The sequence below is a fragment of the Oncorhynchus nerka genome, linkage group LG20, assembly GCF_034236695.1.
Source record: "Oncorhynchus nerka isolate Pitt River linkage group LG20, Oner_Uvic_2.0, whole genome shotgun sequence".
In the NCBI taxonomy this organism is placed as follows: Eukaryota; Metazoa; Chordata; class Actinopteri; order Salmoniformes; family Salmonidae; genus Oncorhynchus; species Oncorhynchus nerka.
Window position 1 is genome coordinate 15,596,003 of NC_088415.1, and position 25,036 is coordinate 15,621,038.

The 25,036-nt window shown below is 47.9% G+C and overlaps 1 protein-coding gene across 1 annotated transcript in view; it reads left to right on the forward strand.

Moving 5' to 3' along the window:
• Nucleotides 1-25,036, forward strand: part of LOC115123110 (ERC protein 2-like) — a 513,551-nt gene that overhangs the window by 192,950 nt on the left and 295,565 nt on the right. Inside the window, exon 11 of the mRNA XM_065005262.1 lies at nucleotides 3,743-3,930. Coding sequence (XP_064861334.1) covers nucleotides 3,743-3,930 — 188 coding nt within the window. The remainder of the gene's footprint in view (nucleotides 1-3,742; nucleotides 3,931-25,036) is intronic.

Below are 25,036 nucleotides of genomic sequence, written 5' to 3' on the forward strand. Positions count from 1 at the left end.
TGTATTAGGAGGGTAGGGATTACACAGTACACCACTGTATGTATTAGGAGGGTAGGGATTACACAGTACACCACTGTATGTATTAGGAGGGTAGGGATTACACAGTACACCACTGTATGTATTAGGAGGGTAGGGATTACACAGTACACCACTGTATGTATTACACAGTACACCACTGTATGTATTAGGAGGGTAGGGATTACACAGTACACCACTGTATGTATTAGGAGGGTAGGGATTACACAGTACACCACTGTATGTATTAGGAGGGTAGGGATTACACAGTACACCACTGTATGTATTAGGAGGGTAGGGATTACACAGTACACCACTGTATGTATTAGGAGGGTAGGGATTACACAGTACACCACTGTATGTATTAGGAGGGTAGGGATTACACAGTACACCACTGTATGTATTAGGAGGGTAGGGATTACACAGTACACCACTGTATGTATTAGGAGGGTAGGGATTACACAGTACACCACTGTATGTATTAGGAGGGTAGGGATTACACAGTACACCACTGTATGTATTAGGAGGGTAGGGATTACACAGTACACCACTGTATGTATTAGGAGGGTAGGGATTACACAGTACACCACTGTATGTATTAGGAGGGTAGGGATTACACAGTACACCACTGTATGTATTAGGAGGGTAGGGATTACACAGTACACCACTGTATGTATTAGGAGGGTAGGGATTACACAGTACACCACTGTATGTATTAGGAGGGTAGGGATTACACAGTACACCACTGTATGTATTAGGAGGGTAGGGATTACACAGTACACCACTGTATGTATTAGGAGGGTAGGGATTACACAGTACACCACTGTATGTATTAGGGGGTAGGGATTACACAGTACACCACTGTATGTATTAGGAGGGTAGGGATTACACAGTACACCACTGTATGTATTAGGAGGGTAGGGATTACACAGTACACCACTGTATGTATTAGGAGGGTAGGGATTACACAGTACACCACTGTATGTATTAGGAGGGTAGGGATTACACAGTACACCACTGTATGTATTAGGAGGGTAGGGATTACACAGTACACCACTGTATGTATTAGGAGGGTAGGGATTACACAGTACACCACTGTATGTATTAGGAGGGTAGGGATTACACAGTACACCACTGTATGTATTAGGAGGGTAGGGATTACACAGTACACCACTGTATGTATTAGGAGGGTAGGGATTACACAGTACACCACTGTATGTATTAGGAGGGTAGGGATTACACAGTACACCACTGTATGTATTAGGAGGGTAGGGATTACACAGTACACCACTGTATGTATTAGGAGGGTAGGGATTACACAGTACACCACTGTATGTATTAGGAGGGTAGGGATTACACAGTACACCACTGTATGTATTAGGAGGGTAGGGATTACACAGTACACCACTGTATGTATTAGGAGGGTAGGGATTACACAGTACACCACTGTATGTATTAGGATGTATTAGGAGGGTAGGGATTACACAGTACACCACTGTATGTATTAGGAGGGTAGGGATTACACAGTACACCAATGTATGTATTAGGAGGGTAGGGATTACACAGTACACCACTGTATGTATTAGGAGGGTAGGGGTTACACAGTACACCACTGTATGTATTAGGAGGGTAGGGATTACACAGTACACCACTGTATGTATTAGGAGGGTAGGGATTACACAGTACACCACTGTATGTATTAGGAGGGTAGGGATTACACAGTACACCACTGTATGTATTAGGAGGGTAGGGATTACACAGTACACCAATGTATGTATTAGGAGGGTAGGGGTTACACAGTACACCAATGTATGTATTAGGAGGGTAGGGGTTACACAGTACACCACTGTATGTATTAGGAGGGTAGGGATTGCACAGTACACCACTGTATGTATTAGGAGGGTAGGGATTACACAGTACACCACTGTATGTATTAGGAGGGTAGGGATTACACAGTACACCACTGTATGTATTAGGAGGGTAGGGATTACACAGTACACCACTGTATGTATTAGGAGGGTAGGGATTACACAGTACACCACTGTATGTATTAGGAGGGTAGGGATTACACAGTACACCACTGTATGTATTAGGGGGGTAGGGATTACACAGTACACCACTGTATGTATTAGCAGGGTAGGGATTACACAGTACACCAATGTATGTATTAGGAGGGTAGGGGTTACACAGTACACCACTGTATGTATTAGGAGGGTAGGGGTTACACAGTACACCACTGTATGTATTAGGAGGGTAGGGGTTACACAGTACACCACTGTATGTATTAGGAGGGTAGGGGTTACACAGTACACCATGTGAAATGTTTGGTTTTGCCATCGGCTTTTCCTGTCCCTCTTTCATAAAGTGCCTCTACTTGTGCATTTTGTTTATGTTATGAGATGTTTTTCTAGTAAATGATACTTTGTTAGGTTTATGATCTATGCGTTTCAGAGTGGTTGACAGTAATAGTTAACAGCCGTCTGAAGTGTCTTTGTTTTTTTTCTAATAACAGAGACAGAGCTACATGTAGGGTAACAGCTCATAGCGTTATCTAGGATTGGCTCCCTGCCTATACCAGTGTGTGTATGCATGTATGTGTGTGTGCGTGCTTGTATGTGTGTGATTGTATAGAGAGAGAGTTGATGATGTTTAAACGAGCGGCCTCAGCTGTCTCAACAAGCTAAACTATCCTCTGAAACACACAGACCTCTGAGAGGCAGACACAAACACAGGGAGGTAATTCTAGGTTACAGCCATCCTCTGGCAGATTTTTCTCTTAAAAAAAAAAAAATCAACCCTGTCAGTTTTTACAGTGTTTGACTCGAGATGTTTGGTGGTCTTATAAAATCACTGGTAACCAGAGAGGTATGAAGGGTAATTTCATTATGAATTAGAAGAAAATACTAAACTCCAGGAGAGAGGGATGCTTCAGAGAGCAGGCTGAGTGGAGGCCACAGGAAAGAAGGAAGGAGAGAAGAGAAGGGGAACTAAGAAGGAAGGAATGAAAGGGCCGGGTTGAATGAGATAGAGGGCAGATTCCGCTGAAGGTTTACAGGTTCCTAGTGGTTAAGAGTATTGGGCCAGTAACCGAAAGGTCATTGGTTCGAATCCTCTTGCCGGCAAGGTGGAAAAATCTGCCGTTCTGCTCTTGAGCAAGGCAGTTAACCCCCAACATCAACTGTTCCCCGGGTGCCGATGACATCGATTAAGGCAGCATCCCGTACCTCTCTGATCCAGAGGAGTTGGGTTTAAATGCAGAAGAAACTGTATTTCGGTTGAATGACTCAATTGTGTAACTGACTAGGTATCCCCTTTCCCTTCCGCCCCCCTATACTTTACCATAAAGGGGTGAACAAATATCTGACCCTGTATCAGTGTTTTGGGGCAGCATCTTCCTGGTTCTGGCTCCAGAAAGGAGTATGAGTTCTGTGAGATGAGGATGATATAATGAATGTCTCTCCTTTCATAGTACTGTTTGTGACTGTTTGTGACTGTTTGTGACTGTTTGTGACTGTTTGTGACTGTCACTGTTTGTGACTGTTTGTGACTGTTTGTGACTGTGACTGTCACTGTTTGTGACTGTTTGTGACTGTCTTCCTCTCTTCTTTTTTTCCTTGGTCCTCCTCTCTTTTCTTCTTTATTTCCTTGGTCCTCCTCTCTTTTCTTCTTTATTTCCTTGGTCCTCCTCTCTTTTCTTCTTTATTTCCTTGGTCCTCCACACTCCCAGAATACGGAAGAGTCAACCAGGAAGTTGTTAGAGGTCAGCGACAGGATCAAGCTGCTGGAGGAGGAAGTGACGCGCTACCGAGAAGAGTCTGGGAAGTCCCAAGCCGAGGTGGAGAGGCTCATGGGTATCCTGAGAGAGCAAGAGACGGAAAGAACCAACAAGGAGAAGAAGATCACCGAGCTGGAGAGGTGAGAGGTCACCACCCTACCACTGGAGTTTCTACCCTTTCTTTTTACCTAACCCTTATCCTATCCCTAACCCTTCTCCTAACCCCTAACCCCTACCCTTCTCCTAACCCCTAACCCCTACCCTTCTCCTAACCCATAATATTTTCCTATCTCTAACCCCTACCCTTCTCCTAACCCTAATCCCCAACCCTTCTCCTAATCCTAATCCCCAACCCTTCTCCTAATCCCCAACCCTTCTCCTAACCCTAACCCCTACCCTTCTCCAAACCATAATCTTTTCCTATCTCTAACCCCTACCCTTCTCCTAACCCTAATCCCCAACCCTTCTCCTAACCCTAATCCCCAACCCTTCTCCTAACTCTAACCCCTGCCCTTCTCCTAACCCTAACCCCTACCCTTCTCCTAACCCTAACCCCTGCCCTTCTCCTAACCCCTAACCCCTACCCTTCTCCTAACTCTAACCCCTACCCTTCTCCTAACCCTAACCCCTACCCTTCTCCTAACCCTAACCCCTACCCTTCTCCTAACCCTAACCCCTACCCTTCTCCTAACTCTAACCCCTGCCCTTCTCCTAACCCTAACCCCTACCCTTCTCCTAATCCCCAACCCTTCTCCTAACTCTAACCCCTACCCTTATCCTAACCCTAACCCCTACCCTTCTCCTAACTCTAACCCCTGCCCTTCTCCTAACCCTAACCCCTACCCTTCTCCTAATCCCCAACCCTTCTCCTAACTCTAACCCCTACCCTTCTCCTAATCTCCAACCCTTCTCCTAACTCTAACCCCTACCCTTCTCCTAATCTCCAACCCTTCTCCTAACTCTAACCCCTACCCTTCTCCTAATCTCCAACCCTTCTCCTAACTCTAACCCCTACCCTTCTCCTAACTCTAACCCCTACCCTTCTCCTAACTCTAACCCCTGCCCTTCTCCTAACCCTAACCCCTACCCTTCTCCTAATCCCCAACCCTTCTCCTAACTCTAACCCCTACCCTTCTCCTAAATCTAACCCCTGCCCTTCTCCTAACTCTAACCCCTGCCCTTCTCCTAACCCTAACCCCTACCCTTCTCCCAACCCCTACCCTTCTCCTAACTCTAACCCCTACCCTTCTCCTAACCCTAACCCCTACCCTTCTCCTAATTCCCAACCCTTCTCCTAACTCTAACCCCTACCCTTCTCCTAACCCTAACACCTACCCTTCTCCTAACCCTAACCCCTACCCTTCTCCTAACCCTAACCCCTGCCCTTTCTCCTAACCCTAACCCCTACCCTACCCTTCCTAACCCCTAACATTCTCCTAACTCTAACCCCTACCCTTCTCCTAACCCTAACATTCTCCTAACTCTAACCCCTACCCTTCTCCTAACGCCTAACCTTCTCCTAACCCTAACCCCTACCCTTCTCCTAACCCTAACCCCTGCCCTTCTCCTAACCCTAACCCCTACCCTTCTCCTAACCCTAACCCCTACCCTTTTCCTAACCCTAACCCCTACCCTTCTCCTAACTCTAACCCCTACCCTTCTCCTAACCCTAACCCCTACCCTTCTCCTAACTCTCCCCTGCCCTTCTCCTAACCCTAACCCCTACCCTTCTCCTAATCTAACCCCAACCCCTTCTCCTAACTCTAACCCCTACCCTTCTCCTAACTCTAACCCCTGCCCTTCTCTAACCCTAACCCCTACCCTTCTCCTAATCCCCAACCCTTCTCCTAACTCTAACCCCTACCCTTCTCCTAATCCCCAACCCTTCTCCTAACTCTAACCCCTACCCTTCTCCTAATCCCCAACCCTTCTCCTAACTCTAACCCCTACCCTTCTCCTAACTCTAACCCCTACCCTTCTCCTAACTCTAACCCCTGCCCTTCTCCTAACTCTAACCCCTGCCCTTCTCCTAACCCTAACCCCTACCCTTCTCCTAACCCCTACCCTTCTCCTAACTCTAACCCCTACCCTTCTACTAACCCTAACCCCTACCCTTCTCCTAATTCCCAACCCTTCTCCTAACTCTAACCCCTACCCTTCTCCTAACCCTAACACCTACCCTTCTCCTAACCCTAACCCCTGCCCTTCTCCTAACCCCTACCCTTCTCCTAACTCTAACCCCAACCCTTCTCCTAACCCTAACCCCTACCCTTCTCCTAATCTCCAACCCTTCTCCTAACTCTAACCCCCTACCCTTCTCCTAATCTCAACCCTTCTCCTAACTCTAACCCCTACCCTTCTCCTAATCTCCAACCCTTCTCCTAACTCTAACCCCTACCCTTCTCCTAACTCTAACCCCTACCCTTCTCCTAACTCTAACCCCCTGCCCTTCTCCTAACCCTAACCCCTACCCTTCTCCTAATCCCCAACCCTTCTCCTAACTCTAACCCCTACCCTTCTCCTAAATCTAACCCCTGCCCTTCTCCTAACTCTAACCCCTGCCCTTCTCCTAACCCTAACCCCTACCTTTCTCCCAACCCCTACCCTTCTCCTAACTCTAACCCCTACCCTTCTCCTAACCCTAACCTCTACCCTTCTCCTAATTCCCAACCCTTCTCCTAACTCTAACCCCTACCCTTCTCCTAACCCTAACACCTACCCTTCTCCTAACCCTAACCCCTACCCTTCTCCTAACCCTAACCCCTGCCCTTCTCCTAACCCTAACCCCGACCCTTCTCCTAACCCTAACCCCTAACCCCTACCCTTCTCCTAACCCCTAACATTCTCCTAACTCTAACCCCTACCCTTCTCCTAACCTCTAACATTCTCCTAACTCTAACCCCTACCCTTCTCCTAACGCCTAACCTTCTCCTAACTCTAACCCCTACCCTTCTCCTAATCCCTAACCCCTGCCCTTCTCCTAACCCCTAACCCCTACCCTTCTCCTAACTCTAACCCCTACCCTTCTCCTAACCCTAACCCCTACCCTTCTCCTAACCCTAACCCCTACCCTTCTCCTAACCCTAACCCCTACCCTTCTCCTAACTCTAACCCCTGCCCTTCTCCTAACCCTAACCCCTACCCTTCTCCTAATCCCCAACCCTTCTCCTAACTCTAACCCCTACCCTTCTCCTAACTCTAACCCCTACCCTTATCTAACCCTAAACCTAACCTAACCCCTGCCCCTCCTAACCCTAACCCCTACCCTTCTCCTAACCCTTAACCCTCTAACCCCTACCCTTCTCCTAATCCCCAACCCTTCTCCTAACTCTAACCCCTCTCCTAACCTAACCCTTCTCCTAATCTAACTCTAACCCTACCCTTCTCCTAACTCTAACCCCTACCCTTCTCCTAACTCCTAACCTAACCCCTACCCTTCTCCTAACCTCTAACCCCTACCCTTCTCCTAATTCCCAACCCTTCTCCTAACTCTAACCCCTACCCTTCTCTCCTAACCCCTACCCTTCTCCTAACCTAACCCTCTCCTCTCCTAACACCTACCCTCTAACTCTAACCCCTACCCTTCTCCTAACTCTAACCCCTACCCTTCTCCTAACCCCTAACCCTTCTCCTAACTCTAACCCCTACCCTTCTAACCCCTTCTCCTAACTCTAACCCCTACCCTTCTCCTCTCCTAACCCCTACCCTTCTCCTAACCCTACCCTTCTCTCCCCTGCCCTTCTCCCTACCCTTCTCCTAAATCTAACCCCTACCCTTCTCCTCCTAACCCCTAACCCCTACCCCTTAACCCCTCCTTCTAACTCTAACCCCTACCCCCTAACACCTACCCTCTAATTCCCAACCCTTCTCTAACTCTAACCCCTACCCTTCTCCTAACCCTAGCCTTCTCCTAACCTTAACCCCTACCCTTCTCCTAACCCTAACCCCTGCCCTTCTCCTAACCCTAACCCCTACCCTTCTCCTAACCTAAACCCTTCTAACCCTAACCCTACCCTTCTCTCCTAATTCTCCTAACTCTAACCCCTACCCTTCTCCTAACCCCTACCCTTCTCCTAACCCCCTACCCTTCTCCTAACTCTAACCCCTACCCTTCTCCTCCCCAACCCTTCTCCTAACCTAACCCTACCCTTCTCCCTCTAACCCCTTCTCTAACCCCTAACCCCTACCCTTTCCTAATCCCCAATAACTCTAACCCTGCCCTTCTCCTAACCCTAACCCCTACCCTTCTCCTAATCCCCAACCCTTCTCCTAACTCTAACCCCTACCCTTCTCCTAATCCCCAACCCTTCTCCTAACTCTAACCCCTACCCTTCTCCTAACTCTAACCCCTACCCTTCTCCTAACTCTAACCCCTGCCCTTCTCCTAACCCCTAACCCCTACCCTTCTCCTAATCCCCAACCCTTCTCCTAACTCTAACCCCTACCCTTCTCCTAACTCTAACCCCTGCCCTTCTCCTAACTCTAACCCCTGCCCTTCTCCTAACCCTAACCCCTACCCTTCTCCTAACCCCTACCCTTCTCCTAACTCTAACCCCTACCCTTCTCCTAACCCTAACCCCTACCCTTCTCCTAATTCCCAACCCTTCTCCTAACTCTAACCCCTACCCTTCTCCTAACCCTAACACCTACCCTTCTCCTAACCCTAACCCCTACCCTTCTCCTAACCCTAACCCCTGCCCTTCTCCTAACCCTAACCCCTACCCTTCTCCTAACTCTAACCCCGACCCTTCTCCTAACCCTAACCCCTAACCCCTACCCTTCTCCTAACCCCTAACATTCTCCTAACTCTAACCCCTACCCTTCTCCTAACCCCTAACATTCTCCTAACTCTAACCCCTACCCTTCTCCTAACCTCTAACATTCTCCTAACTCTAACCCCTACCCTTCTCCTAATCCCTAACCCTTCTCCTAACTCTAACCCCTACCCTTCTCCTAACCCTAACCCCTAACCCCTACCCTTCTCCTAACCCTAACCCCTACCCTTATCCTAATGCTATCTCTTAGACCCACACAGTTTCTCTTTGCTGATGTGAAAGTACCAGATAGGTTTAAGCAGTATAGAGTTGACTCCATATGGGGGGTGTGAAGGCTAGTTATCTGGTTCTTCTAAACACTGGGAGGGGTAAGGGCTAGAGGAACTAACTAAGCCTTGTTTTCAGACCTATCTCTGCTAACACTGCATCTTCAGATATATACATGTGCATGAGACGTTCATGACTAGCTCTATATTCTCCATCTGATTCATTCTAGAGGAGGCTACTTTAGATAAACTGTCTGGAGTTTCGTACTCTTGAGAACACTTACGTCATGGGTCTAATTTCCTAACTGTGGGAAGAATCCATTTGAGTGTGTCCCATTTGACTTGAATGTTTTGGTTTTACTCCAGTCTATGCTATTGGTTGCATACACAGACCCTGAATACAGCCATGAGACTTCCCATTGGAGCTTTGTTGCAGCTGGGTTAATGGGTTGTGTCATGTGTTTTTATGTCAATGTCTGCAGATCTGGGTGAGTATCACTAGTGTTTTGTTGTGGCACCGATACCTCCAGAGATCCCATTCTCTGCACCTACCGTCTCTGTTCTGCTTCTTCTGTCTTCTCCATCCATCAGCATCATCATTAACACAACATTGGTTTCATATACAGTACCAGTCAAAAGTTTGGACACACCTACTTATTCCAGCGTTTTTCTTTATTTTTTAAAACTATTTTCTACATTGTAGAATACTAGTGAAGACATCCAAACTATGAAATAACACATATGGAATCGTGTAGTTAACATCAGTCTTAAAAAATGTAAAAAATATTTTATATTCTTCAAAGTAGTCACTGTTTGCCTTGATGACAGCTTTGCACACTCTTGGCATTCTCTCAACCAGCTTCATGAGGTAGTCACCTGGAATGAAGGACCCCAATATAATATATTTTGATCTGTTTAACACTTTTTTGGTTACTACATGATTCCAATGTGTTATTTCATAGTTTTGATGTCTTCAGTATTATTCTACAATGTAGAAAATAGTAAAAAATAAAGAAAAACGCTGGAATGGGTAGGTGTGTCCAAACTTGTATTTCCTATATTAAAGTTTGAAACTGTGGGACATTTAGTCTAAAATCGACCACTCAGGAACCTTCGGTTTGATTGCACTCCGGTGGCAGTTACAGTAGAAACCAAATAAATATAAACTCGATTCACACAAAAGACCCCTGCTTGCAAATGTCCTGAGTGCTGTTACTAATCCAGCAGGGGAAACATAATGAAGGAACATTTACTTCTCTGGACATTGTGTGTTGTGTGTGTTGTTAAGTTCTCCATGGCCATATCATTTCCCAGCTCCTCAATATGTCTGCCTTATGTTGTCATCTATCTTTGTGGTGTTTCTCTTTGTGATCTCTGTTTTCTGTTTCTATGGTTCCTATGGGTGTGCGATATAGCAGGGTTCCCCAAACTTGGTCCTGGTTCCCCCATTTGGGTTTTTACCCTTGTACTACACAGCTGATTGAAATAATCAAAGCTTGATGATGTGTTGATTATTTGAATCAGGTGGGGCGACTTTGGGGAACCCTGCTGTATAGACTTTATAGAATTTGACAGAGTGCCAGTGGGAGGTATACAGCGCAGCCTAACCTTCCACCACACCCCCCCATACCAGAACACCCCCCATACCAGAACACCCCCAGCCAGAACACCCCCAGACAGAACACCCCCCCAGACAGGTCACCCCCCAGACAGAACATCAGAACCCCCAGACAGATCACCCCCAGACAGATCACCCCCAGACAGATCACCCCCAGACAGAACACCCCCCAGACAGAACACCCCCAGACAGATCACCCCAGACAGATCAACCCCCAGACAGATCAACCCCCAGACAGATCACCCCCAGACAGATCACCCCCAGACAGAACACCCCCCATAGACAGAACACCACAGACAGACAGACAGACAGACAGACAGACAGACAGACAGACAGACAGACAGACAGACAGACAGACAGACAGACAGACAGACAGACAGACAGACAGACAGACAGACACCACAGGCTGTTTATTCTCTCTGGACTTTATTGCTGGCACACTACTGCTCAATTATCTTCTGATTTATGGATTGGCATGGTGTGGGTGCCCAAATGAGGGGTTGCTTGGTGCCAAGGTGTGTGTGTGTGTGTGTGTGTGTGTGTGTGTGCGCCAGTGCTCAGTGGGAGATCCATAGGTACAAATAACAGGGCTTTGTTTGAAATTAGAAAAACACACTGCCAACTCATATGACCACACACACACACACACACACACACACACACACACACACACACACACACACACACACACACACACACACACACACACACACACACACACACACACACACACACACACACACACACACACAGCCTTGAATAGTTTACAGTACATTGGATGGTTTAGACTGTTAGAGACTGTTAATGTTTGTTTCCTGTTTCATTCATAACCCATTACACATGCTTTATTCTGCATGGAAAAGTAAACCCATCCAATCTGCATTTATTATAGACTCTTCCCCTCCTCTCTCTCTGTTCCCTCTCTGTATGTTTCAACAAATTTTTCAAAAAGGGTCAAAGTCTAGCCAGTGAGTGTGAGTGTGTGTGTGTGTGTGATGGTATTATGTTAGTGAGGTAGCGGACACAGTCTCCCCCTCAGGTCGTCCATCTTACTGATGCTCCTGTCTCATTACTGTCAGACACACACACACACACACACACACACACACACACACACACACACACACACACACACACACACACACACACACACACACACACACACACACAGGGGTTCCTGTCTCATTACTGTCAGATCTACTCTTCTATCTGTGTGACCCCAGTTCTGAAGTCAGGACATGGGTCAGAGGTCACTGTGAGGTTAGTCTGCTGGACGGGACGGGATTCTCATACAGTACTCAGGCTCTGAACTTTGTGAGAGTAGAGCAGAGTAGGGTAGGGTAAAGTAGGGTAGGGTAAAGTAGGGTAGAGAAGAGTAGGGTAGAGTAGAGTAGAGTAGGGTAGGGTAGGGTAGAGTAGGGTAGGGTAGAGTAGGGTAGAGCAGAGTATAGTAGGGTAGGGTAAAGTAGGGTAGGGTAGAGTAGGGTAGGGTAGAGTAGGGTAGGGTAGGATAAAGTAGAGATGGGTAGGATAGAGTAGAGTAGGGTAGGGTGGAGAAGGGAGGAGTAGTGTAGAGTAGGGTAGAGTAGAGTAGGGTAGAGTAGGATAAAGTAGAGTATGGAAGGATAGGGTAGGATGTAGTAGAGTAGCGTAGGACATAGTAGAGTAGACTAGGGTAGGGTTGGATGGGGTAGGATGTAGTAGTGTAGGGTACAGTAGACTAGGGTAGAGTAGGGTAGTATAGGGTAGGGTATGGTAGGATAGAGTAGGGTAGGGTGGAGCAGGGTAGAGTAGGGTAGGATAGAGTAGGGTAGAGTCGAGTTGGGTAGGGTAGAGTAGGATAGAGTAGAGTGGGGTAGAGTAGGGTAGAGTGGGTTAGGACATAGTAGAGTAGACTAGGATAGGGTTGGATGGGGTATGATGTAGTAGTGTAGGGTACAGTAGACTAGGGTAGAGTAGGGTAGTATAGAGTAGGGTAGGGTATGGTAGGATAGAGTAGGGTAGGGTGGAGCAGAGTAGGGTAGGATAGAGTAGGGTAGAGTCGAGTTGGGTAGGGTAGAGTAGGATAGAGTAGAGTGGGTTAGAGTAGGGTAGAGTGGGCTAGGGTAGAATAGGGCAGAGTAGGGTAGGGTAGAGTAGGGTGGAGTAGTCTAGGGTAAAGTATGGAAGGGTGAAGTAGGGGACTATGGTGGAGTAGGGTAGATTAGGGTAGGGTGGAGTAGAGTAGGTTAGAGTAGAGAAGGGTAGAGTAGGTTAGGGCTTGGTAGAGTAGGGTGGAGTAGACTAGGGTGGAGTAGAGTAGGGTAGGGTGGAGTAGGGTAGAGTAGACTAGGGGGGAGTAGGGTGGAATAGACTAGAGTAGGGTAGAGTATGGTTGAGTGGGGGGGAGTAGATTAGGGCGGAGCAGGGTAGGGTGGAGTATGGTAGGGTAGAGTAGAGTAGACTAGTGTGGAGTAGTGTAGAGTAGACTAGAGTAGGGTAGAGTAGTGAAGGGTAGAGTAGAGTAGGGTAGAGTAGAGTAGGGTGGAGTAGACTAGGGTAGGGTAGGGTAGAGAGAGTAGACTAAGGTGAAGTAGGGTAGTGTAGGGTAGGGTAGAGTAGACTAGGGTGGAGTAGACTAGGGTGGAGTAGGGTAGGGTAGAGTAGGGTAGAGTAGACTAGGGTAGAGTAGACTAGTGTGGAGTAGGGTAGAGTAGAGTAGACTAGCCTGGAGTAGACTAGTGTGGAGTAGACTAAGGTGGATTAGGTTAGGGTAGGGCTGGGTAGAGTAGGGTAGTGTAGAGTAGACTTCGGTGGAGTAGAGTAGGGTAGAGTAGACAAGGGTGGAGTAGGGTAGAGTAGGGCAGGGTGTAGTAGAGTAGGGTAGCGTAGGGTAGGGTGGAGTAGACTAGGGTGGAGTAGGGTAGGGTATAGTAGAGTAGGGTGTAGTAGACTAGGGTAGGGTGGGGTAGGGTAAAGTAGAGTAGGGTGGAGTAGGGTAGAGTAAGGTAGAGTAGAGTAGATTAGGGTAGGGTAGGGTTGAGTAGGGTGGAGTAGACTAGGGTGGAGTATGGTAGGGTGGAGTAGACTATGGTGGAGTAGGGTAGGGTAGAGTAGACTAGGGTGGAGTAGGGTAGGGTAGAGTATGGTGGAGTAGAGTAGGGTAGGAAAGGGTGGAGTAGACTAGGGTGGAGTAGGGAAGAGTGGAGTAGGGTAGGGTAGGGTGGAGTAGACTAGGTTGGAGTAGGGTAGGGTAGGGTCGGGTAGGGTGGAGTAGACTAGGGTGGAGTAGGGTAGAGTAGGGTAGGGTAGGGTGTATTAGACTAGGGTAGAGTAGTGTAGGGTAGGGTGGAGTAGGGTAGGGTGGAGTAGACTAGGGTGGGGTAGGGTAGAGTAGGGCAGGGTGTAGTAGAGTAGGGTAGCGTAGAGGAGGGTAGGGTAGGGTGGAGTAGACTAGGGTGGAGTAGGGTAGGGTATAGTAGAGTAGGGTGGAGTAGGGTAGGGTAGGGTGGAGTAGGGTAGGGTGGGGTAGGGTAAAGTAGAGTAGGGTGGAGTAGGGTAGAGTAGGGTAGGGTAGAGTAGACTAGGGTATAGTAGGGTAGGGTAGGTTTGAGTAGACTAGGGTGGAGTAGACTATGGTGGAGTAGGGTAGGGTAGAATAGACTAGGGTGGAGTAGGGTAGGGTGGAGTATGGTGGAGTAGAGTAAAGTAAGGTAGGAAAGGGAGGAGTAGACTAGGGTGGAGTAGGGAAGAGTGGAGTAGGGTAGGGTAGGGTGGAGTAGACTAGGTTGGAGTAGGGTAGGGTAGAGTAGGGTGGAGTAGTGTAGGGTAGAGTGGAGTAGGGTAGGGTAGGGTAGAGTAGACTTGGGTGGAGTAGGGTAGAGTAGGGTGGGGTAGAGTAGGGTCGAGTAGACTAGGGTGGAGAAGAGTAGAGTAGGGTAGAGTAGGGTATGGCAGGGTGGAGTAGACTATGGTGGAGTAGGATAGAGTAGAGTAGGGTGTAGACTAGGGTAGAGTAGGGTGGAGAAGGGTAGGGTAGGGTGGACTGGAGTAGGGTGAAGTAGACTAGGGTAGAGTAGGGTAGGGTAGAGTAGTCTAGGGTGGAGTAGGGTATGGTAGAGTAGACTAAGGTGGAGTAGGGTAGGGTAGAGTAGAGTAGGGTGGGGTAGACTAGGGTAGAGTAGGGTGGAGTAGGGTAGGGTAAAGTAGAGTAGGTTGGAGTAGGATAGGGTAGGGTAGAGTAGAGTAGGGTGGAGTAGACTAGGGTAGAGTAGGGTGGAGTAGGGTAGGGTAAAGTAGAGTAGGTTGGAGTAGGTTAGAGTGGAGTAGGGTAGGTTAGGATAGGGTAGGGGGGAGTAGACTAGGGTGGAGTATGGTAGGGTAGGGGTCGGTGGAGTAGGGTAGAGTAGGGTAGGGTGGACTAGGGTAGAGTGGACTAGAGTAGAGTGGAGTAGGGTAAGGTAGAGTAGACTAGGGTGGAGTAGGGTAGGGTCGAGTAGGGTGGAGTAGACTAGGGTGGAGTAGGGTAGAGTGGAGTAGGATAGGTTAGGGTATGGTGGGGGGAGTAGACTAGGGTGGAGTAGGGTGAGGTAGAGTAGACTAGGGTGGAGTAGGGTATGGTGGAGTAGGGTGGAGTAGACTAGGGTAGAGTAGGTTGGAGTAGGGTAGGGTTGAGTAGACTAGGGTGGGGTAGGGTAGGGTGGAGTAGGGTAGGTTAGGGTATGGTGGGGGAGTAGACTAGGGTGGAGTATGGTAGGGTGGAGTAGACTAGGGTGGAGTAGTGTAGGGTAGGGTGGAGTAGGGTAGACTAGGGTGGAGTAGGGTAGGGTAGGGTGGAGTAGACTAGGGTGGAGTAGGGTAGGGTGTGGGTGGAGTAGGGTAGGTGGAGTAGGGTAGAGTAGTGTAGGGTATGGTAGGGTAGAGTGGAGTAGGGTGGAGTAGACTAGGGTAGAGTAGGTTGGAGTAGGGTAGGGTTGAGTAGACTAGGTTGGAGTAGGGTATGGTAGGGTGGAGTAGGGTAGAGTGGAGTAGGGTAGGTTAGGGTATGGTGGGGGAGTAGACTAGGGTGGAGTAGGGTAGGGTGGAGTAGGGTAGGTTAGGGTATGGTGGGGAGTAGACTAGGGTGGAGTAGGGTAGGGTGGGTAGTAGGGTGGAGTAGGGTAGGGTGTGGGTGGAGTAGGGTAGGGTGGAGTAGGGTAGAGTAGGGTAGGGTGGGGTAGGGTATGTGGAGTAGGGTAGATTGGGGTAGGGTAGGGTGTAGTGGGGTAGAGTAGGGTAGGGTGGAGTAGGGTATGGTAGGGTAGAGTGGAGTAGGGTGGAGTAGACTAGGGTAGAGTAGGTTGGAGTAGGGTAGGGTTGAGTAGACTAGGTTGGAGTAGGGTATGGTAGGGTGGAGTAGGGTAGGTTAGGGTATGGTGGGGGAGTAGACTAGGGTGAAGTAGGGTAGGGTGGAGTAAACTAGGGTGGAGTAGTGTAGGGTAGGGTGGAGTAGGGTAGAGTAGGGTGGAGTAGACTAGGGTGGAGTATGGTAGAGTGGAGTACGGTAGGGTAGGGTGGAGTAGACTAGGGTGGAGTAGGGTAGGGTAGGGGTGGGTGGAGTAGGGTAGGGTGGAGTAGGGTAGAGTAGGGTGGGTTGGGGTAGGGTATGTGGAGTAGGGTAGAGTGGAGTAGGGTGAGGTAGGGTGGAGTAGGTTTTGGTAGGGTGGAGTAGGGCAGGGTAGAGTAGGGTAGGGTAAGGTGGAGTAGGGTTTGGTAGGGTAGAGTAGGGTAGGGTAGAGAAGGGTAGGGTGAGAAGGGTAGGGTTGGGTGGTGTAGTAGAGTATGGTAGGTTAGAGTAGGGTGGATGGAGTAGACTAGGGTGGAGTGCACTAGGCTACAAACATTGAAAGACAATTCCATGTTATATGTCATAAAAGTCAATGGCCTTGTGTGTGTCTCAGGGGAGGATGGACGGTGATTTAATCAGCATGTTGCTGTTGGAGCGTCATCAGGAGGCCTGTAATGACTATCAGGGGTGAGAGAGGGGCCAGGGTTCAACGCCCCCCCCCCTAACATTTGGCCACATAGAAAAAAGAATGTTGATGTAAGTAGCGAACAGGACATGTTAATTGATGTCTTCCACTATAGGAGATGAAAGTGTTTGGTAAAGTACCTGAGTTTAGCTCAAGCAGGAGGAGGTCACATCAATAGGAATCTACATTTTCTTAGCTGGGTACTGGTGAGGTCAGTCATAGTCTGTTTTACTGTAGAATAACTGTAACTGATCTTAGGTAGCTTTGAGTCCTGGTGTAAAGGGATGTGCAGTAGCTGTCTGTCATCCAGTCTGCTATGTGGTAGTTAACCTCTCATAACCCAGCTCTTTGGCCTATCAGCGGTAGTGCTGGGTAAGCACTTTGGTATGTTAGGGAGGGTTTCAGGGATGGTGTGTGAGTGTTTGTATCCAATGTGAGATAGAGGAGTTGGTTGATGTTTGGCTGAGGGTAGTACCTGAATCTCAGCTGGCACACGGACACACACACACACGCACACACACGGACACACACACACACACACGGTCGCACACATACACACGGCCACACACACGGACACACACACACATATATATATACACAGTGAGTGTTGACACATTTCCTGTATATGTCTATTGAATGTGTTTGTGTGTACTGTATATTTAGGAGCAGGTGTGCTGGTTTGGTGACCAGGGCCATCTGACACAGTACCATCCAGGGCCATCTGACTCAGTACCATCCAGGGCCATCTGACTCAGTACCATCCAGGGCCATCTGACACAGTACCATCCAGGGGCATCTGACACAGTACCATCCAGGGCCATCTGACTCAGTACCATCCAGGGCCATCTGACACAGTACCATCCAGGGCCATCTGACACAGTACCATCCAGGGCCATCTGACTCAGTACCATCCAGGGCCATCTGACTCAGTACCATCCAGGGCCATCTGCCTCAGTACCATCCAGGGCCATCTGACACAGTACCATCCAGGGCCATCTGACACAGTACCATCCAGGACCATCTGACTCAGTACCATCCAGGGCCATCTGACTCAGTACCATCCAGGGCCATCTGACTCAGTACCATCCAGGGCCATCTGACTCAGTACCATCCAGGGCCATCTGACACAGTACCATCCAGGGCCATCTGACACAGTACCATCCAGGGCCATCTGACTCAGTACCATCCAGGGCCATCTGACTCAGTACCATCCAGGGTTGCCCTTTTCTCATGGCAACAGGTCACAAATCTTGCTGCTGTGATGGCACACTGTGGAATTTCACCCAGTAGATATGGGAGTTTATCAAAATTGGATTTGTTTTCGAATTCTTTGTGGATCTGTGTAATCTGAGGGAAATATGTCTCTCTAATATGGTCATACATTGGGCAGGAGGTTAGGAAGTGCAGCTCAGTTTCCACCTCATTTTGTGGGCAGTGAGCACATAGCCTGTCTTCTCTTGAGAGCCATGTCTGCCTACGGTGGCCTTTCTCAATAGCAAGGCTATGCTCACTGAGTCTGTACATAGTCAAAGCTTTCCTTAATTTAGGGTCAGTCACAGTGGTCAGGTATTCTGCCGCTGTGTACTCTCTGTGTAGGGCCAAATAGCATTCTAGTTTGCTCTGTGTTTTTGTTAATTCTTTCCAATGTGTCAAGTAATTATCTTTTTGTTTTCTCATGATTTGGTTGGGTCTAATTGTGCTGCTGTCCTGGGGCTCTGTAGGGTGTGTTTGTGTTTGTGAACAGAGCCCCAGGACCAGCTTGTTTAGGGGACTCTTCTCCAGGTTCATCTCTCTGTAGGTGATGGCTTTGTTGTGGAAGGTTTGGGAATCGCTTCCTTTTAAGTGGTTCTAGAATTTAACGGCTCTTTTCTGGATTTTGATAATTAGTGGGTATCGGCCTAATTCTGCTCTGCATGCATTATTTGGTGTTCTACGTTGTACACGGAGGATATTTTTGCAGAATTCTGCGTGCAGAGTCTCAATTTGGTGTTTGTCCCATTTTGTGAAGTCTTGGTTGGTGAGCGGACCCCAGACCTCACAACCATAAAGGGCAATGGGCTCTATGACTGATTCAAGTATTTTTAGCCAAATCCTAATTGGTATGTTGAAATTTATGTTCCTTTTGATGGCATAGAATGCCCTTCTTGCCTTGTCTCTCAGATCGTTCACAGCTTTGTAGAAGTTACCTGTGGCGCTGATGTTTAGGCCAAGGTATGTATAGTTTTTTGTGTGCTCTAGGGCAACAGGGTCTAGATGGAATTTGTATTTGTGGTCATGGTGACTGGACCTTTTTTGGAACACCATTATTTTGGTCTTACTGAGATTTACTGTTAGGGCCCAGGTCTGACAGAATCTGTGCATAAGATCTAGGTGCTGCTGTAGGCCCTCCTTAGTTGGTGACAGAAGCACCCGATCATCAGCAAACAGCAGACATTTGACTTCGGATTCTAGTAGGGTGAGGCCGGGTGCTGCAGACTTTTCTAGTGCCCGCGCCAATTCGTTGATATATATGTTGAAGAGGGTGGGGCTTAAGCTGCATCCCTGTCTCACCCCACAACCCTGTATGAAGAAATGTGTGTGTTTTTTGCCAATTTTAACCGCACACTTGTTGTTTGTGTACATGGATTTTATAATGTCGTATGCTTTACCCCCAACACCACTTTCCATCAGTTTGTATAGCAGACCCTCATGCCAAATTGAGTCAAAGGCTTTTTTGAAATCAACAAAGCATGAGAAGACTTTGCCTTTGTTTTGGTTTGTTTGGTCTGTTATACGGTAATTTGGTAAAAAGCCAGAATGACATTTGCTCAGTACATTGTTTTCATTGAGGAAATGTACGAGTCTACTGTTAATGATAATGCAGAGGATTTTCCCAAGGTTACTGTTGACGCATATTCCACGGTAGTTATTGGGGTCAAATTTGTCTCCACTTTTGTGGATTGGGCTGATCAGTCCTTGGTTCCAAATATTGGGGAAGATGCCAGAGCTAAGGTTGATGTTAAAGAGTTTTAGTATAGCCAATTGGAATTTGTTGTCTGTATATTTGATCATTTCATTGAGGATACCATCAACACCACAGGCCTTTTTGGGTTGGAGGGTTTTTATTTTGTCCTCTAACTCATTCAATGTAATTGGAGAATCCAGTGGGTTCTGGTAGTCTTTAATAGTTGATTCTAAGATCTGTATTTGATCATGTATATGTTTTTGCTCTTTATTCTTTGTTATAGAGCCAAAAAGATTGGAGAAGTGGTTTACCCATACATCTCCATTTTGGAAAGATAATTCTTCGTGTTGTTGTTTGTTTAGTGTTTTCCAATTTTCCCAGAAGTGGTTAGAGTCTATGGATTCTTCAATTACATTGAGCTGATTTCTGACATGCTGTTCCTTCTTTTTCCGTAGTGTATTTCTGTATTGTTTTAGTGATTCACCATAGTGAAGGCGTAGACTCAGGTTTTCCGGGTCTCTATATTTTTGGTTGGACAGGTTTCTCAATTTCTTTCTTAGATTTTTGCATTCTTCATCAAACCATTTGTCATTATTGTTAATTTTCTTTGGTTTTCTATTTGAGATTTTTAGATTTGATAGGGAATCTGAGAGGTCAAATATACTGTTAAGATTTTCTACTGCCAAGTTTACACCTTCACTATTACAGTGGAACGTTTTTGTCAGGATTTGGCCAGGGTTGTTCCGGTTTTTGGTCACTAGATGCCCCCATTGTGCCTTTTGACCTTTTGTTTTCCCTTGATCCCCATTATTATTTGCACCTGTGCCTCGTTTCCCCTGATTGTATTTAAACCCTTTGTTTTCCTCAGTCCTTTGCTCTGTGTTTGTATGTTAGCACCCAGCCCTAGTACTCTGTGTACTCTTGTTGATCCCGGTGGACTCTCTTGTGGAATTCTGTTTTTTGTTCTTGTTTGTTTGTTTTTGAGTATTTTTTGAGGCTTTTTGTGCTATACCTTCCACCTTGTGGATTTACCTTTTTGTCTTGGAGGATTACCTTTGTTCTTGTGGAATTCCTTTTGAAGTTGCGGAGTTACATGTTTTCCTGAAGAACTTCATTTTTTACTTCATTAAATACATAGTCTCAAGTACTGCTGTGTCTGCCTCATCTTCTGGGTTCTGCCAACTATTCGTAGCTCAGTTGGTTAAGTGACTGTTTCTCACTCCGGAGACCCGGGTTCGTAACCGGGTCCTGACAGTTTTACCCAGGAAATTGTCTAAAAGGGATTGCATTTGTTGTTGCCTAATTGTTTTTTGGTAGGTTTCCAAACTGCATTCCTTCCAGCTATAGCATTTCTTAATGTTACTCAGTTCCTTTGGCGTTGATGCCTCATGATTGAGTATTGCTCTGTTTAAGTAGACTGTGATTTTACTGTGGTCTGATAGGGGTGTCAGTGGGCTGACTGTGAACGCTCTGAGAGACTCTGGGTTGAGGTCAGTGATAAAGTAGTCTACAGTACTACTGCCAAGAGATGAGCTGTAGGTGTACCTACCATAGGAGTCCCCTCGAAGCCTACCATTGACTATGTACATACCCAGCGTGCGACAGAGCTGCAGGAGTTGTGACCCGTTTTTGTTGGTTGTGTTGTCATAGTTGTGCCTAGGGGGGCATATGTGGGAGGGAATGCTGTCACCTCCAGGCAGGTGTTTGTCCCCCTGTTCTGGCATTTAGGTCGCCACAGACTAGTACATGTCCCTGGGCCTGGAAATGATTGATTTCCCCCTCCAGGATGGAGAAGCTGTCTTCATTAAAGTATGGGGATTCTAGTGGGGGGATATAGGTAGCACACAGGAGGACATTTTTCTCTGTTAGGATAATTTCCTTTTGAATTTCTAGCCAAATGTAGAATGTTCCTGTTTTGATTAATTTAATGGAGTGAGTTAGGTCTGCTCTATACCAAATTAGCATACCCCCTGAGTCCCTTCCCTGTTTCACACCTGGTAGTTTGGTGGATGGGACTATCAGCTCTCTGTAACCTAGCGGGCAACCAGTGGGTCCGTCTCCTCTATATCAGGTTTCTTGCAGGATGACAATGTCTGTATTACCGATTTCTTTGGTGAAGTCTGGGTTTCTGCTCTTTAGGCCAAAGGCAGATGACCTCAGGCCTTGTATATTCCAGGATGATATAGTGAAGGCTTTTTGTTCCATAGAGTGTCCAATGTTGTTGGTCGTGGTTTGTCCTCAGGCCAGTAAGTGTGAGCAGAGCCTGCTGAGCATCTGGTACATGCCATTGGCTTGGGCGAGTGTGAGAGTGGGGGTTGGGACTGTTTGCCCGCTCACTACCTGGGCGTATGTGTGGCTTCCATGTTGAGGCCCTCTTTGCGGGGGTGGGGTGCATGGGTTGGGCAGGAGTGGCATAGGTCTGATCTGGGGGGCCTAAATGGGGTGTGGGCATGGTTGACGTGGGGGGGTGTTGATTGGTTGGGGTGGGGGTGTGGATGTGTCTGGGGGTGCTGTGGTCTGGATGTAATTCCTCTTGGCGTGGGTCCTCTATGTGTAGGTCCAGGGGGGGTCCTGCAGGTCTGGGAGGGTGTCTCGCTGGTCTGGGTGGGGTGTCTATTGATCTGTTGCTCCTGTGTGAAGTGTTGGGGATACGTTTGAAAGCGATGTCCTTTAGAGTTCGGGCAAAGGTGGGCACTGCTGCCTTGTAAAGGTGGACCTGGTCATAGAGGCTGTTCAAGTCCAGGGTGGAATGGTGGGCCAGGAAAACATTTGGTTTTGAGGCACAGTCACGAGAAATACTTGCGTTTACCCGCTGTATTGTGGCAGGATGGAAGTCTTTTCGTGGTAGCAGGGTGGAGATAACCACTTGTGCGTTGAGGAAAGTAGAAGAAGCCTGTGTGTATTATTATGTGGCTAGGTGAGCCTAGTTGGTCCTCAGACAGAAGGTCGAGGGCACGCTGGGTGTTTGGACACCAGAGTTTAGACACACTGTGTTTGGGAAAAGTTTTTTTCTTCTATATATTTCCCATTTGAGTCCATAAGTAGTACAATCTGTGTCTTGTGTTTGTCCTCAGTGGGTGTGGGGGGTTGTCAGAAGGGCTATCAGGGTGGCTGACAGGGGGGGGTGCTCAGAGGGGGTGAGAGCCGCTGGGCTTGGGGTTCTTCATTTGTCTGTTCTGCTGCGATGTTGACTCTATGGTCAGGGTCTGGTGTGGACTGTTCTGCTGTGGTGTCGAGACTTTTGTCGGGTGCTGAGGTGGGCTGTTCTGCTGGCTTCTCTGTGGGGGTGGCCACCTCTCTAGTGGGTTGTTCTCTGTCACACGCCGTCCCCTTCAACCTCTCCTCCGTCCCTCTCACCCTCTCCTCTATCCCCCTCAACCTCTCCTCCACCAGCAGTCTGATCCTCTCCTCTTGTGCTCTGTTCTTCTCTTGATCCTGCTCTTTCTCCTGTTGAAATTGTCTCACCACTGTCCAGAGTGCAGATATGTCTCTCTCCAACTCCAGCATTCCGGGTCTGGTTAAGGGGGTGTTGTTGTGCTGGACTGTTGTCTGGGTCTGTGCTGACTGAAGTGTAATCACCTGCTGTTCCAGCTCCACCTGCCTTACCTCCAGCTGGGTGAATTTGTCCTTCATTTCAATGAGGGAGTGGTAATCTGTGCTGGGAGGTTGACTCTCCGCTGGGGGCTGCTTGTCTGTGGGGTTACATAATGAAGAGGTCTGGTCTGACCCGCTCGGGGTCGGGGTATCTTTCTCAAGGGAGAGCTTCTCCTGCTGGGCTAATTCTTTGATTAGGTGAAAGTCCAGCTGAAACTGTTACCCTGTACCATTACTGTTCCGGACTTATAGATATTTATATTACCTGACTCAGAGTCCTCGTTATCAAGTATTCTGAGTTTCCACCCCTCGTTAACCCCCCCTCTCTTAACAAAGGGGTAGTGTGCTAATATAGCACTGTGCCATGCCAGGGGATGGTTTGTGTGGAAGATAAGGTTGCTGATGTTCCCATTTTTGTAATAGTCAGCAAAAAGTGTCTCTTGATTTTCCATAAGGAGCTTCATTTTGTAATCTTTTCTTGCCTTATCATTCTTTACATGCACAGGGTACTGTATTTGAATTACCTCTGAACAACGGGAGGCAGCTTCTAAGGCCTCTCCATTTGGTTGGGGTAGACTGTGTGACTCTCCTGCCATTGTTGGGCTTTTTTAATTTTTATTTTTTTTATTTCACATTTATTTAACCAGGTAGGCTAGTTGAGAACAAGTTCTCATTTGCAACTGCGACCTGGCCAAGATAAAGCATAGCAGTGTGAACAGACAACACAGAGTTACACATGGAGTAAACAATTAACAAGTCAATAACACAGAAAAAAATGGGCTTTGACACCTCTCACTTGACACGTCAGTGCTAGTTGAAGCTGTATCAAGCTTGGCAGAATTATGTTAGAATTCAGTCCTTATAAAGTAATGTGTATTTTTCTTCTTGGCTTTTGGGAATAAAATATAGTTTCAGACTAAACATTACTCACTCAGTTCCAGGTTGGATGGTGTTTTCAGGTTTCTGTTGTTTTCCAGAGAATTTGCTTACTCTCCCTCTCTCCCCTTCTACTCTCCCTCTACTCCCCTTCTACACCCTTCTACTCTCCCTCTACTCCCCTTCCACTCCCCTTCCACTCCCCTTCTACTCTCCCTATACTCCCCTTCTACTCCCCTTCTACTCTCCCTCTACTCCCTTCTACTCCCCCTTCTACTCCCCTTCAAATCTCCCTCTACTCCCCTTCTACTCCACTTCTACTCTCCCTCTACTCCCCTACTCCCTTCGACTCTCCCTTCTACTCCCCATTCTACTCTCCTGCTACTCCCCTTCTACTCCCCCTTCTACTCTCCCTATACTCCCTTCTACTCCCTTCTACTCTCAGTCTACTCCCCTTCTACTCTCCCTCTACTCCCCTTCTACTCCCCCTTCTACTCTCCCTCTACTCCCTTCTACTCCCCCTTCTACTCCCCTTCTACTCTCCCTCTACTCCCCTTCTACTCCCTTCTACTCCCCCTTCTACTCTCCCTATACTCCCTTCTACTCCCCCTTCTACTCCCACTCTACTCCCTTCTACTCTCCCTCTACTCTCCCTCTACTCCCCTTCTCCCTCTCTCCCTTCTACTCCCTTCTACTCCCCCTTCTCCCCCTCTCCTCCCTTCTACTCCCCCTTCTCCTCCCTTCTAGTCCCCCTTCTACTCCCCCTCCTCCTCCCTTCTACTCCCCCTTCTACTCCCCTTCTACTCTCCCTCTACTCCCCTTCTACTCTCCCTCTACTCCCTTCTACTCCCCTTCTACTCTCCTTCTACTCCCCCTTCTACTCCCCTTCTACTCTCCCTTCTACTCTCCCTCCTCCTCCCTTCTACTCCCCCTTCTACTCCCCTATACTCCCCTTCTACTCTCCCTTCTACTCCCCTTCTACTCTCTTTCTACTCCCCTTCTACTCCCTTCTACTCCCCCTTCTACTCTCCTTCTACTCCCCCTTCTACTTCCCCTTCTACTCCCTTCTACTCTCCCTCTACTCCCCTTCTACTCTCCCTCTACTCCCCCTTCTACTCCCCTTCTACTACCCCTTCTACTCTCCTTCTACTCCCCTTCCACTCCCCCTCTACTAATTATTCCA